Here is a 13,936-nt window from a genome sequence, read left to right as displayed (position 1 = left end):
TCAGAACTTGTTTTATTGACGATTGGGGGCGTGGCCAAAGAGAAAGGGGGCGTGGCCAAAGAGAAAGGGGGCGTGGCCAAAGAGAAAGGGGGCGTGGCCAAAGAGAAAGGGGGCGTGGCCAAAGGGGTAAAGGGGCTCAATAGGGTTAAAAGGGCTCAATAGGGATAAAGGGGCCTTGGCCAATAGATCAAGAGGGGGGTCTTGGGGAAGGGGGCGTGGCCAATGAGGAGGGGGCGTGGCCTAATGGAAAGGGGCGTGGCCAAGCCCGCCCCCCCCCCCCAATCAGGTGAGGGTGATGGCGACTCCAGGGAGGAGGCGAGCGAGGTGGGGGGCGGCCTGGGGGTCGGCGGCCACAGGGGTGGTGGCCAGAGCGAGGCGGGAGAGCCGCGGGCAGGCGGCCAGCGGGGCCAGCGAGGCCGCGAGGGCGATGGCTACGGGAGCTGGGGTCAAGGAAGCCACGTGCGGAGGAGCCACGGCCCTCCCCGTTCCCTCGTTCCCCCTCACAGTCCCCCCGTTCCCCCTCCCAGTCCCCCTCCCAGTACCCCCAGTCTCCCCCTCCCAGGATACGGTTCCCTTCCAGGTTCAGCTCCTCCAGGCAGGGCAGAGGGGGGAAGCCTCGCAGCGAGGCGATGGAGTTGTGGGACGCGTCCAGCACCTAATCGGGGGACAAAGCAAGGAGTGGGAACCCTAAAAACACCTACAGACCCCTCCAAAATCCCTCTGTCCCCCCTCAAAGGGTCTTATTCCCTCCCCAGACCCTTCCAACCCCCAGAAAACGCTCTAATCCCCACTCAAATTCCCTCTAACAGCACCCAAACCTCTCTAAATCCTCACAAACATCCCCTAATCCCCACAAACCTTCTCTGATCCCCCCCAAACCACCTCTAATAACCCCCAAAACTCCTCTAAACCCCCCCAAACCCCTCCCAATCTCCCCTAAACCCCTTCCAATCCCCTCTAAACCCCCCCAAACCCCTCTAATCCACCCTAAAACCCCCCCTAGCACCCCCAAATCCCCCCCTAACCCCCCCCCAGCCCCACACCTTGAGGCGCCGCAGGGCCCCCAGGTTGGGGGGCAGAGCCCCCAGGCGGTTCCCGCTGACGTCCAGCTCGGTCACCAGGGCCGCTCGCTCCGGCAGCGCCAGCACCGACAGAGCCTGGAATGAGGCAAAGCCCCTCCCAGTACCCCATTAAGCCCCTCCCAGTACCCCATTAAGCCCCTCCCAGTACCCCATTAAGCCCCTCCCAGTACCCCATTAAGCTCCTCCTACCTTCCTGGGGAGGCAGAGCCGCCCCCCACCTCCTCCCAGCTCCTTCTGCGCTCGGAGTAGCCCCAGGGCCACCTCGGCTCGCGAGGCCACGTCGGCTACGAAGCCGCCCCGCAGCGGGTCCGCCTCCTGGGAAGGTCACACGCCCAGTTAGACCCTTCTCCTCCTCCCAGTTCGCCCAGTAACCCCCTCCCAGTACTCCCAGTTCCCGATTTCCCAGCCTCACGCTCCCTCCAGTAACCCCATTTCCCCACTTCCCAGCCTCCCACTCCTCACGGTTTGCACAGGAGCCCCCTCCCAGCTCTCCCAGTAACCCCAGTTCCCCCTCCCCACTCTCTCCCAGTTACCCCAGTGCCGTCCCCACCTGCAGCGCCCGCAGGCAGCGCCGGATCTCGTCCTCATGCGCCAGCGGATCCAGCGCCGAGAGGAGCAGCACCAGGGTCAGGAGGCAGCCTGGGACCCCGAGAGAGATCTGGGGGATCCGGGGGGGATCCGGGGATCCCGGGAGGCTCCTGGGATCCGGGATTCGAGGGGAGGGAGAAGCCCCAACCTCGGCTCTGCGGCTCCAGGTCCAGCAACTCCCGGCACGTCCCCACCAGCTCCTCCAGGACCTCTGGGTCCGTCACGCCAACCTCGGGCCTATGGGGCGGGCAATGGCTCACTATTTGGCAGGGGGGGGGCGTCTATGGGGCGGGCAATGGCTCACTATTTAGCAAAGGGGAGGCCTATGGGGCGGGCAATGGCTCACTATTTGGCAAGGGGGGGCCTATGGGGCGGGCAATGGCTCACTATTTGGCAAGGGGGAGGCCTATGGGGCGGGCAATGGCTCACTATTTGGCAAGGGGGGGCCTATGGGGTGGGCAATGGCTCACTATTTGGCAAGGGGGAGGCCTATGGGGCGGGCAATGGCTCACTATTTGGCAAAGGGGAGGCCTATGGGGCGGGCAATGGCTCACTATGTGGCAAAGGGAGGCCTACAGGGTGGCAATGGCTCACTATGTGGCAAAGGGGGGGCCTATGGAGTGGGCAATGGCTCACTATATGGCAATAGGGGTCTTATAGGGTGGCAATGGTTCACTATGTGGCAACAACGGTCCTATGAGGTAGCCAGTGGCTCACTATGTGGCAAAGGGAAGCCTATGGGATGGGCAATGGCTCACTATGTGGCAAAGGGAAGCCTATGGGGTGGGCAATGGCTCACTATGTGGCAAAGGGAAGCCTATGGGGTGGGCAATGGCTCACTATGTGGCAAAGGGAAGCCTATGGGGTGGGCAATGGCTCACTATGTGGCAAAGGGAAGCCTATGGGGTGGGCAATGGCTCACTATGTGGCAAAGGGAAGCCTATGGGGTGGGCAATGGCTCACTATGTGGCAAAGGGAAGCCTATGGGGTGGGTAATGGCTCACTATGTGGCAAAGGGAAGCCTATGGGGTGGGTAATGGCTCACTATGTGGCAAAGGGAAGCCTATGGGATGAGCAATGGCTCACTATTCGGCAGAATGCCTAAAATAGCCAAGCTTCACCATAATTAACATATAAATATGTTCGACTTAATTATAAGAGACAAAACTTAATGAGAAGGGGCAAGGCTTACCAGAAAAGCTCCCGCACCACGATCGGCTCCTGCCACCAGGCCTCATCCTCATCTCGGAAGAGAGCAGCAAGGTTAAAAGGGAGCGTGGCTTGCACGAGGGGAGCGTGACTCGCACGAGGTGCCACGTGGCTTGCACGAGGGGCCATGTGGCTTCCTACCTGCCTGCAGTGTCACCTCGTGGTGAGCGGGGCCAGGCTCCCAGGTGACCCAGAAGTGGAGGCTGGAGGCTGGACAAAGGTCCGAGGGGAAGTCCCAGAGCTGTGGGTGTCATGAAGAAACATTCCGGAACGGAAAATCCCAACCCCCTGTTCCATAGGCCCCCCCCTGCCACATAGTGAGCCATTAACCACCCCATAAACCGTTCTCTTGCCACATAATGAGCCACTACCCACCCCATACGCCCCTTTTGCCATATAGTGAGCCATTACCCACCCCATAGACCGCTCAGTTGCCACATAGTGAGCCATTAGCCACCCCACATACCATACCCTTGCCACATAATGAGCCATTACATGTGCCATAGACCACTCACTTGCCATATAGTGAGCCATTGCCCACCCCATAGACCCCTCAGTTGCCACATAGTGAGCCATTAGCCACCCCACATACCATACCCTTGCCACATAATGAGCCATTACATGTGCCATAGACCACTCACTTGCCATATAGTGAGCCATTGCCCACCCCATAGGCCCCTCCCCCTCGTCCCCAAGCCCCGCCCTTTGTCCCCAAGCCCCGCCCCCTCCAGGTACCCAGGTGAGGCTGGGACGGGACGACCCCTCCCCAGAGCGCCAGGTCCCCTCCACGGCGGAGCCGTTCAGCGTCACCGACAGCGCCGAGCGCTCCGATCCCACCTGCGGGAAGCGTGGGGTCAGGGGGCCTCAGGGCTTTGAGGGAGAAACACAAGGTTTTTGGGGGAAAACCAAGGGGTTTGGGGGGCACCTGGAGGGCTGGGCTCACCAAGACCGGGCGGGAGAAGATCACGGCTAACGTCGCGTCCTCACGGTTGACGTAGAGGCAGAGGATCCGCGGTGGGGGGGAGGCTGGGGGGGGGCGCACAGTGGTTTGGGGGGCACCCAGAGGGGTCTGGGGGAGCACCCAGAGGGGTCTGGGGGGTCACCCAGCCGTACCCTGAGAGAGGATGCAGCGCAGGTAAACCCAGGCGCTCTGGTCGTTCGGGTCGGTGAAGACTGCGTTCTGCACCAGCTCCAGCTCTGAAGGGGTTAAAAAGGGGGAGTTTTAGGGGGGAGCCAAACATCACAGAGGGGTCCCAGGAATTTGGGGGGAGTCCCAGGGGCAGAAAGAGGAGGAGGGGGAACCAAACTGGCGCGGAACCAAAGTGCAGGGGTGCGGGGAAGGGATTGCAGGGGGCACCGAGGCGCCTGGGGGGCAGGAAAGGAGGGGTCACCAGGGCAAAGGGAGGGGGGGAGGGGGGGGGAGGGGGGGAGGGGGGGGAGGGGGGGGGGGGGGGGGGGGGCGGGACCTGAGCTTCAGGCATCTCCAGTGCCCCCAGTCCCCCTCCCAGACCCTCCCAGTGCCTCCCAGTCTTTCCCAGTCCTCCCATTCTCCATCCCAGTCCTCCCATTCTCCATCCCAGTCCTCCCATTCTCCATCCCAGTGCCTCCCAGTGCCTCCCAGTGCCCCCATTCCCTCTCCCAGTGCCTCCCAGTGCCCCCATTCCCTCTCCCAGTGCCTCCCAGTGCCTCCCAGTGCCCCCAGTCCCTCTCCCAGTGCCTCCCAGTGCCTCCCAGTCCCTCTCCCAGTGCCTCCCAGTGCTCACCGTGCCGCAGGGAGCCCGTTCCCAGTTTGCCCAGTAAGCGCCCACGGTGGTGCCAGGCAGAGAAGTTGGAGAAGTCGCGGGCGAGGAGCTCAGCGGTGAAGGCGAGCTCGGCCTCGGTGTCCTCGGCGTCCGCCAGCGCCCGCCGGTGCTCCCAGGCGTGGACTGGGGACACCAGTAAGCACCAGTACAAACCATTCCCCCCCACTCCCAGGCCTTCCCCGTGTACCCATTCCCGCTTGCCATATAGTGAGCCATTGCCCACCCCATAAGCCCCACCTTTGCCACATAGTGAGCCATTAGCCACCCTATAGGTGCCTTTTGCCACATAGTGAGCCATTAACCACCCCATAAGCCCTCCCTTTGCCACATAGTGAGCCATTACCCACCCCATAAGCCCCACCTTTGCCACATAGTGAGCCATTAACCACCCCATAAGCCCCCCCTTTGCCACATAGTGAGCCATTAACCACCCCATAGGCCTTCTTTTGCCACATAGTGAGCCATTGCCCACCCCATAAACCCCCCCTTTGCCACATAGTGAGCCATTAACCACCCCATAAGCCCTCCCTTTGCCACATAGTGAGCCATTAACCACCCCATAAGCCCCCCCTTTGCCACATAGTGAGCCATTAACCACCCTATAAACCCTCCCTTTGCCACATAGTGAGCCATTAACCACCCCATAAGCCCTCCCTTTGCCACATAGTGAGCCATTAACCACCCCATAAGACCCCCTTTTGCCACATAGTGAGCCATTGCCCACCACATAGCCCCTCCTTTTGCCACATAGTGAGCCGTTTCCCCTCCCAGTCCCTCCCAGTGCCTCCCAGTCCCTCCCAGTGCTCACAGTTGCGCGGGTCGGCTCCCAGGAGGCGCTCGCAGAGCTGGCGCTCGCCGGGGACGGGAGACGGCGGCGGAGCGCGTGCCAGGACCCAGATACGGTGATGCCAGGCGCCGTACGACTTGGGGTTCACCGCCAGGCACGCCCCGGCGAACGCCAGCTCCGACTGCACCCTGCAAACCAGTACAGACCAGTATAGACCGGTATGAACCATTACAGGCCAGTAAAGATCCCTCCTGTGCCCTATTTCCCCTCCCAGTGCCTCCATTCCCTCTCCCAGTGCCCTCATTCCCCCTCCCAGTGCCTTCCAGTGACCCCATTCCCTCTCCCAGTGCCTCCATTTCGCCTCCCAGTGCCTCCCAGTCTCACCAGTCCTCAGCCTGGGCGGGCAGAGCTTTGCGGCGCAGGTTCCAGCACGTCCCCACGTCGGGATTCGCCGTCAGGACGGAGCCCGTCAGCGCCAGCACCTCGTCCGGCGGCGCCTCCTGCGGGCAACGAGGGGTTAACCCCCCCCTCCACACTCCCAGTTCAAACCAGTAACCCTCCCCGCCCCCAAAAACCCCCCTCCCAGTTCAAACCAGTAACCCTCCGCACCCCAAAAACCACTTCCAGTCCCTCTCAGGGCCCTTGGTCCCCCTCTCAGCCCCTCCCAGTGCCCCCAGTCCCCCTCCCAGCCCCTCCCAGTGCTCCCAGTCCCCCTCCCAGTGCTCCCAGTGCTCCCAGTACGGGCTCACCTTGCCCAGCAGGGTGGCCATGGCCGAGCGGTAAAGCCGCAGCTTCTCCTCTCGCTGCCGGCGTCGAGCGGCATCGGGTGAGCGAACCTTCAGCCGGCCGTGCTGCACAGGACTGGGAGGTCACTGGGAGGGACTGGGAGGGGATCTGGGGGGCACTGGGAGGCACTGGGAAGGGATTGGAAGGGGACTACGGAGAATCAGGGGAGGCAGAGGGGTGCTGGGACAGACTGGGAGGGGACTGGGAGGCACTGGGAGAGGATTGGAAGGAGACTAGGGAGGACTGGGGGTACTGGGAGAGGCTGGGAAGGGATTGGGGTGCACTAGGAGGGACTGGGAGGGACCTAGGAGTGATGCGGAGGAACTGGGAGCGACTGGGAAGCACTGGGAGGGAACTGGGAAGGACTGGGGGGGACCTAGGGGGGAACTGGGGAGGAACTGGGAGGGCCTGGGATGTATCGGAGCACTGGGAGGGAACTGGGGTGCACTGACAGGGGAACTGGGATGGACTGGGGGACACTGGGAGGAACTGGGATGCACCGAGAGGGGAACTGGAAGGAACTGGGAGGAACTAGAGGCGCTTCCTCACCATGGCGGCGGCTCCAGCCTTCCCGGAAGCGGAACCGGAACCGGAAGAGGCGGGGTTTGGCGGTCGCGGTGCACGCCGGGATGCAACGTGGCAGCCGCGCGGCGCCATCTTGTTTGCCCCGGACCTCCCTACGGCTCCGCCGCGGTGCACGCTGGGATACAGCGAGGCACGCCCTTCGCCGCCATTTTGTTCCGCTCCTTCATTTTTCTTTTCTTTTCTTTTTTTATTCTCAGTGTGTTTATTTCTTTCTTTTTTCCACCATGGGGGTGCGGAGGCGGCCCCGCAGCGAGGCTAGGCTGGACCCCGAGACCGCCGAGTATTTCCGAAGGGCTCTGGAGACGTTGGAAGAGGGGCTGAGCCCCGCAGAGCTGGGTGAGAGGGGGGTTTGGGGTCAGGGAGGGCGATTTTGGGGCTCCCTGAGGGAGTTTTGTGGTAACTGAGGGTGTTTTGGGGCTCCATGAGGCGACTTGAGGGGGATTTGGGGTCTGTGAGGGGATTCGGGGCTCCCTGAGGGGATTTTGTGGTAAGTGAGGATGTTTTGGGGCTCCCTGAGGCGAGTTGAGGGGGATTTGGGGGCTCCTTGGAGGGCTGTGGGGTCTGGGAAGAGATTTTGGGGTCTGTGAGGGGGATTTTGGGGCTCCCTGAGGAGATTTTGGGTCTGTGAGGGGATTTGGGGCTCCCTGAGGGAATTTTGTGGTAACTGAGGGTATTTTGGGGCTCCCTGAAGGCGTTTTGGGGTTCCCGGAGGGTATTTTGGGGCTCCCTGAAGGGCTTTGGCGTCTGTGAGGGGGATTTGAGGGCTCAATGAGAGATTTTGGGGTCAGTGACGGGGGTTTAGGGTCTCCCTGAGGAGATTTTGGGTCTGTGAGGGGATGTGGAGCTCCCAGAGGGAATTTTGTGGTAAATTAGGGTATTTTGGGGCTCTCTGCGAGGATTTGGGGTCTGTGAAGAGATTTTGAGGTGTGTGAGGGGGGGTTTGGGGGCTCAGTGAGGGATTTTGGGGTCAGTGACGGGGGCTTGGGGGCTCCCTGAGGAGATTTGGGGTCAATGAAGAGTTTTTGAGGCTCCCTGAGGGGGATTTTGGGGCTTCCTGTGAGGATTTGGAGTCCGTGAGGAGATTTTATGGCTCCTTGAGAGGGTTTTTTTAAAGAATGGTTAATTACTAATGTAATAATTAGTTATTTTCTATTTATTTGTTCCTAGAAAGTGTTTTTGCAGTGGTTTTTATGCAATTATGGCATAAATAAGTACTAATTCTTGCATTTCAGTTTCTGAAAAGTGTTTTTGAGGGGCTGTTTACACAGTTTGGGGGTAATTAAGCACTAATTACTGTGTTTTTGCCTTTAGGGAGCAGTTGTGGGGGTCTATTTGTGTAGTTTAGGGGTAGTTAATTCGTAATTCGTGTGTTTCTGTTTTTAGAGAGGGGTTCTGGGGGGCTAATTATGTGGTTTGGGGTAATCCAGTAATAATTCCTCGTGGTTTTGTTTCTAGAAGATGCACATCGATGTATTTTTGGGGTAGTAAATTCAACGCGGAGTGGGTTTTTTCCCGCTTTGGTGGGTTTTTTTGAGGGATAAGCGTTCTTTTTGAAGGGGATGATTTACTGCTCTCTATTTTTTTCCTCTTTGCAGCTCTCTTTGCCCCCAACGTGCTCGCCGAGGCGGTGTCGGCGATGCCGGAGGCGGCGCTGGACGCCTGGGGCTCGCGGGTGCTGCAGGCGCTGGTGCCGCGGGCCCCGCTGGGGACTTTGGGGCGTCTGCTGAGCCCCCTGGTTTCGGGGGGACTCGGGGGGCCCCCGGGGCACCCGCTGGGGGCTCGGGTGCTGGAGGCGGCGCTGGGGCGGGTGCTGCCGGCGCTGTGGGAGGAGGAGGAGGAGGAGGAGGAGGAAGAAGAAGCCGCGAGGAACGTGGTGGTGGAAGCCGTGGGGCAGCTGGCGGCGGCCGTGAGGGACGACTTGGTGGCTTTCGCTCAGCACCCCGCAGGGAGCTTCGTGGTGCGGGTGCTGCTGCAGGTGCTGGGGGGGGAGCCGGAGGCAGGTGAGGCTTTTTGGGGGGGATTGGGGGAGGTTTGAGCGGATCTGGAGGCTCTCGGGGAGGTTTGGGGGGGGCTGGAGGTGGTTTTGGGGTCATTGAGGGAGGATTGAGGGGCTCTGGAGGCTCTCGGGGAGGTTTGGGGGGCGTCTGGGGTGGTTTGGGGGAGGTTGGAGGTGGTTTTGGGATCATTGAGGGAGGTTTGGGGGGGGCTGGAGGAGGTTTTGGGGTCATTGAGGGAGGATTGAGGGGCTCTGGAGGCTCTCAGGGAGGTTTGGGGGGCATCTGGGGTGGTTTGGGGGGGCCTGGAGGAGGTTTTGGGGTCATTGAGGGAGGATTGAGGGGCTCTGGAGGCTCTCGGGGAGGTTTGGGGGAGGACTGGAGGAGGTTTTGGGGTCATGGAGGGAGGATTGGGGGTCTTGGGGAGGTTTATGGGGCGTCTGGGGCTCTGTGGGACCAATCTGGGGGCCTTTTGGGGGCGATGACAGGGGTTTGGGAGGCCTGGAGGCAGCTCGGAGGGGTCTGCGTAGGGCAGTTCGTTACTGAGGACATTAATTGGGTGAGATAATTAATAACGGGGAACATACTGATCTATATTCCATTTGTTTCTGCTCTGTGTGTCCTTTAGGAGCGGCTCAGGTGGGGTCAAGGCCTAAGGACGAGGGGGCGTGGCCTAAGGACAAGGGGGCGTGGCCTAAGGACAAGGGGGCGTGGCCTAAGGACAAGGGGGCGTGGCTTCCCCCCTCCTTCCCGCCCCTCCTGGACCAATTAGCGCAGGCGTTTGAGGCCCATCTGCCCTGTGAGTGCACCAGACCCCCCCCTAATGACCTCTCCCGACCCCTCTAATTACCTCCCGCCTGGCTAATTACCCTTCCCCGCAGCCCTGCGGGCCCCGGCGGCCGCCAGCCTCTGCCTGCAGGTGGCGCTGCAGGTGCTGCACCTGAGCCGCCCCGATACCTGCGCCCGGCTCTGCGACGCCATCGTTGGCGGCTCCGGGGGGTGAGTGACAGGCACAGGCTCCTCCCCCTCCCCATAAGCTCCTCCCCCTCCTCACAAGCCCCGCCCCCTCCTCACAAGCCCCGCCCCCTCCTCACAAGCCCCGCCCCCAGCTCGCTGCTCCTGGGCCTGCAGGACCCCGAGGGCAGCCGGCTGCTGGAGGCGGCCGTGAGGGTCGCCGAGCCCCCCGTCCTGCGCCGCCTCTTCCTGCAGCTGCGGGGGAACCTGCGGGCCCTGGCCCGGCACCGCGTAGCCAACCACGGGCTGCAGCGCCTGCTGGAACGCGGCCCCGAGGACGTGGTAGGCGGGGACCCCCCGGGAAACGGGGGGCACGGGCTGCGGGATCTGGGGCTCCTCGAGGGGGGTTTGGAGCTCCTTGAGGGGGGTTTTGGGGCTCCCTGAGGGGATTCTGGGGCTCCCTGAGGGGCTTGCTGGGCCTTTGAGAGCATTTTGGGGCTCCTTGAGGGGGTTTTGGGGCACCCTGACGGGGTTCTGGGGCTCCCTGAGGGGCTTGCTGGGCCTTTGAGAGCATTTTGGGGCTCCTTGAGGGGATTTGGGGGCTCCTCGAGGGGGGTTGGAGCTCCTTGAGGAGGTTTTGGGGCACCCTGAGGGGATTCTGGGGCTCACCGAGGGGATTCTGATGCCTATAAGAGCATTTTGGGGCTCCCTGAGGGGATTTGGGGGCTCCCTGAGGGGATTTGGGGGCTCTGTGTGGGGATTCTGATGCCTGTAAGAGCATTTTGGGGCTCCTTGAGGGGGTTTTGGGGCACCCTGAGGGGATTCTGGGGCTCCCTGAGGGGCTTGCTGGGCCTTTGAGAGCATTTTGGGGCTCCTTGAGGGGGTTTTGGGGCACCCTGAGGGGATTCTGGGGCTCCCTGAGGGGCTTGCTGGGCCTTTGAGAGCATTTTGGGGCTCCTTGAGGGGGTTTTGGGGCACCCTGACGGGGTTCTGGGGGTCCCTGAGGGGCTTGCTGGGCCTTTGAGAGCATTTTGGGGCTCCTTGAGGGGATTTGGGGGCTCCTTGAGGGGGGTTGGAGCTCCTTGAGGGGGTTTTGGGGCACCCTGAGGGATTTTTGGGTTTCTCTGAGGGGATTCTGGTGCCTGTAAGAGCATTTTGGGGCTTCCTGAGTGGTTTTGAGGTTCGCTGAGAGGGTCTGGGGCTCCCTGAGGGCTGGGGTTGAGGCCTGTGGAAGGTATTTTTGGGCTCCCTGAGAGATGCGAGGATTTCCTGAGGTAGTTTTTGAGTCTATGAGATGATTATTTAGATTCCTAAAGGATTTTGGGGCCTGCGAGGGTTTTTTTTGTGCTCGCTGAAGGTTTTTTTGACCTCCTGGGTGGGATTTTGGAGTCTGTGAGGTATTTTGTGGCTCCCTCAGAGGGTTTCATGGCTCCCTGATGGATCTTTTTGGTTCCCTAACGGGATTTCGGGGCTCCTTGTGGGGTTTTAGGGCTCTTTGATAGATTTTAGAGTTTCCTCGAGTATATTTAGCGCTGTCCGTGTCCTTTTTTTTTAACTCTTTAGATCCAGGGCGTGCTGTCAGAGCTGGGCCCGGCGCTGTCGGAGCCCCTGGCCCGGGGCCACCCGGGGGTCCTCACGGCCCTGATGGGCGCCTGCAGGCGCTTCCTGCCCCTCCAGCAGGAGGCGCTGAGGAGCCTCCTACAGGTAGAAATTAACACCTGTCTGTGGAGGCCACGCCCCCTTCCCCTGGGGTCACCCCCATTTCCCCTTTAAGACGACCCCCCCCTTTCCCCTTTAAGGCCACGCTCCCTCCCTCTTAGGCCACGCCCCCTTAAGGCCTCATTGAGCTTTAACCAGGACCCATTCAATAACTCTTGGCCACGCCCCCTCCCTTTAAGGCCACGCCCCCTCCAGCTCTTAGTGCTCCGCAGGGTCCTAGTGCCCCTCCTGGATGCAGGAGTCACTAACCGCTTCTAGCTCAATCCACGCGCCTTTCTTAAGCCGCGCTTGTCTAATTAAGCTGCACTTAATTAATTAAACCTCGTTCCCTAAGCCTCACTCACCTCTTTTTTTAATTCAAACAGGCGTTTGGCTGCTGGGAGCCTCCAGAGCGACGCCAGAGCTGCCTGGGACCCCTGGCCACGCTGCGACCCTTGGGGGACACTGAGGGGACAGACCCTGAGGTGAGGGACCCCCAAGCCCTTCATTTCCACCTCCATTTCTGTTTTTTTGCTTTCTCCTCGCTATTTTTTGGCTTCCCTGAGTGTTTTTTGCTCTTCCAGGCGGCGCTTTCTGCCACAGGGCTGCACGGCTCCCTCCTCCTGCAGCACCTCCTGCATTTCGGGGACCCGGGCCCGATCCTGCGGGCCCTGGTGGCTCTTTCGCCCTCGGCGTTGGTGGCCCTGGCTCAAAGCCCTCCCGGCAGCCACGTCTGGGATGCCCTCCTCGCCTCCCCGGCCGTGCCCGCCCGCACCCGGCGCCGCCTGCTGCGCAAGCTCGAGGTCAGGAGGCGGCTTTGGGGACAAATCTCTCATTTTGGGGGCCAAATCCCTCGTGTTTTGGTCATTTGGGTGCCAAATCCCTCATTTTGGGGACCAAATCCCTTGGGTTTGGGTCATTTGGGAGCCAAATCTCTCATTTTGGGAACCAAATCCCTTGGGTTTGGGGCCTTTGGGTGCCAAATCCCTCATTTTGGGGGCCACATTCCTCATTCTGGGCACCAAATCCCTTGGGGTTTGGTTATTTCGGGGCCAAATCCCTCATTTTGGGGGCCCCAACCCTCAGGTTTGGGTCATCTTGGCGCTGAATCTCTCCTTTTTGGGTGCAAGTCTCTCAGTTTTGGGTCTTTGGGGGGCCAAATCCCTTATTTTTGGGAACAACACCCTCTGATTTGCTCATTTGGGAGCCAAATTCCTCATTTTGGGGACGAAATCCCTCAGATTTGGGTCATTTTAGGTCCAAATCTCTCATTTTTGGGGCTAAATCTCTCGGTTTTGGTTCTTTTGGGGCCAAATCTCTCCGTTTTGAAGCTAAATTTGTTCGTTTTGGCTCCCCAGGGCCACTATTTATCCCTCGCCCGTCACCGCAACGGCAGCCGCGTCCTCGATGCCGTCTGGGCCGCGGCGCCTGGCGTTACCCGCAGCTCCATCGCCCGCGAGCTGGGTGAGACGGGGGGCCAGGGGGGGCGGGTGAGGGGAGACGTGGGGCAGCCCTGACCCCCTGTGTGTGTCCCCCAGCCCCCCAGCGCCAGGCCCTGCTCCGGGACCCCCACGGACGCTCCATCGCCCTTGCCCTTACGGGGCAGAAGCTCTCGCCGCCCCCCAAGCGCCCGCGGGACCCTCGGGAGGACCCTCTGGAGGACTGAAACCACCGAGAGGGGCGTCACAGACAGGCCCCTGCGCGGCGATCTGCTCCCACTTCCTGTTCTCGCTGCTCCATTTCTCCTTTTCATGTAAATAAACGCTTTTTGTTTGGTTTTGGGGCCTCCAGGCTCATTTTTGAGTTGATTTAATTTGGTTTTTTTGCATTTTTCTCACCTTTTTGCAGGGCTTTGTCCATTTATGGGGTATTTCACGTTATTTTTGTGGTCTCTGTGCCCGGTTTTGGGTTTCAGCTCCCAGTTTTGGGGTCTCAGGACTCATTTTTGGGGCAGTTCAGTTTGATTTTTGGATCTTTGTACCCATTTTAGGGGCTTTATCGATTTTGGGGGTATTTTAGCTTGGTTTTGGGTGCTCTATGCCCGTTTCGGTTTTTTTAGCCTATTTTAGGGTATTTTAACTTATTTTTAAGAGTCTCGTCCCAGTTTGGGGTCTTTAGGCTGATTTTTGGGCCATTTTAGTTCAACTTGGGGGCATTTTATTTCACTTTTGAGATCTTTATCCCCGTTTTAAGGGGCTTTGTCCATTTAGGGGACATTTCACCTTAGTTTAGACGCTTCTCTACTCATTTTGGTCTGTTTTACCTTGTTTTTCAGGTCTGTTTGCTTGGTTTCAGGGTCTTTTTACCCATTTTTGAGGTCTCTGCGCCCATTTTGGGGATCTCTGGACTTATTTTTAGAGTATTTTAGCTTGTTTTGGGGGTCTCCATTCCCGTTTCTCGGTCTCGATGCCGATTTTGAGTTATTTTGTCTTATTTTTGGGGTCTTTGTTC

General features: G+C 60.0%; 2 protein-coding genes across 4 annotated transcripts; one reads left to right on the top strand and one right to left on the bottom strand.

Moving 5' to 3' along the window:
- Nucleotide 1: 1 nt before the first annotated feature.
- On the bottom strand, nucleotides 2-6,847 carry RABGGTA (Rab geranylgeranyltransferase subunit alpha). Its single transcript, XM_069879074.1, has 16 exons — nucleotides 6,804-6,847; nucleotides 6,218-6,319; nucleotides 5,853-5,968; nucleotides 5,490-5,656; nucleotides 4,643-4,804; nucleotides 3,993-4,076; nucleotides 3,823-3,905; nucleotides 3,615-3,716; nucleotides 3,021-3,120; nucleotides 2,863-2,914; nucleotides 1,819-1,907; nucleotides 1,633-1,721; nucleotides 1,272-1,397; nucleotides 1,044-1,157; nucleotides 568-655; nucleotides 2-431 (listed from the first exon to the last, which is right to left on the bottom strand). The coding sequence occupies exons 1-16, from the start codon at nucleotides 6,804-6,806 to the stop codon at nucleotides 283-285; spliced, it is 1,626 nt and encodes a 541-aa protein (XP_069735175.1). The 5' UTR covers nucleotides 6,807-6,847; the 3' UTR covers nucleotides 2-282.
- A 122-nt stretch (nucleotides 6,848-6,969) lies between these two features.
- NOP9 (NOP9 nucleolar protein) lies at nucleotides 6,970-13,661 on the top strand. Of its 3 annotated transcripts, XR_011339305.1 has the most exons (12): nucleotides 6,970-7,175; nucleotides 8,435-8,839; nucleotides 9,462-9,485; nucleotides 9,528-9,632; nucleotides 9,715-9,832; nucleotides 9,943-10,129; nucleotides 11,351-11,491; nucleotides 11,872-11,970; nucleotides 12,070-12,288; nucleotides 12,844-12,949; nucleotides 13,024-13,238; nucleotides 13,334-13,658. XR_011339305.1 is itself a non-coding variant. In XM_069879219.1 (10 exons), exons 1-10 carry the CDS (start codon nucleotides 7,064-7,066, stop codon nucleotides 13,149-13,151), a joined length of 1,686 nt encoding a protein of 561 aa, XP_069735320.1. In that variant the 5' UTR covers nucleotides 6,970-7,063; the 3' UTR covers nucleotides 13,152-13,263. The 3 variants fall into 3 exon arrangements, 1 of the variants encoding a protein (XP_069735320.1); XR_011339304.1 differs by having other exon boundaries at nucleotides 9,462-9,632; nucleotides 13,334-13,661; XM_069879219.1 differs by lacking the exon at nucleotides 13,334-13,658 and having other exon boundaries at nucleotides 9,462-9,632; nucleotides 13,024-13,263.
- Nucleotides 13,662-13,936: the final 275 nt, after the last annotated feature.

Source organism: Phaenicophaeus curvirostris, chromosome 33, assembly GCF_032191515.1.
Source record: "Phaenicophaeus curvirostris isolate KB17595 chromosome 33, BPBGC_Pcur_1.0, whole genome shotgun sequence".
Classification (NCBI taxonomy): Eukaryota; Metazoa; Chordata; class Aves; order Cuculiformes; family Cuculidae; genus Phaenicophaeus; species Phaenicophaeus curvirostris.
Note: the sequence above shows the minus strand (reverse complement) of the source record. Positions and strands in the feature narration are given on the sequence as shown.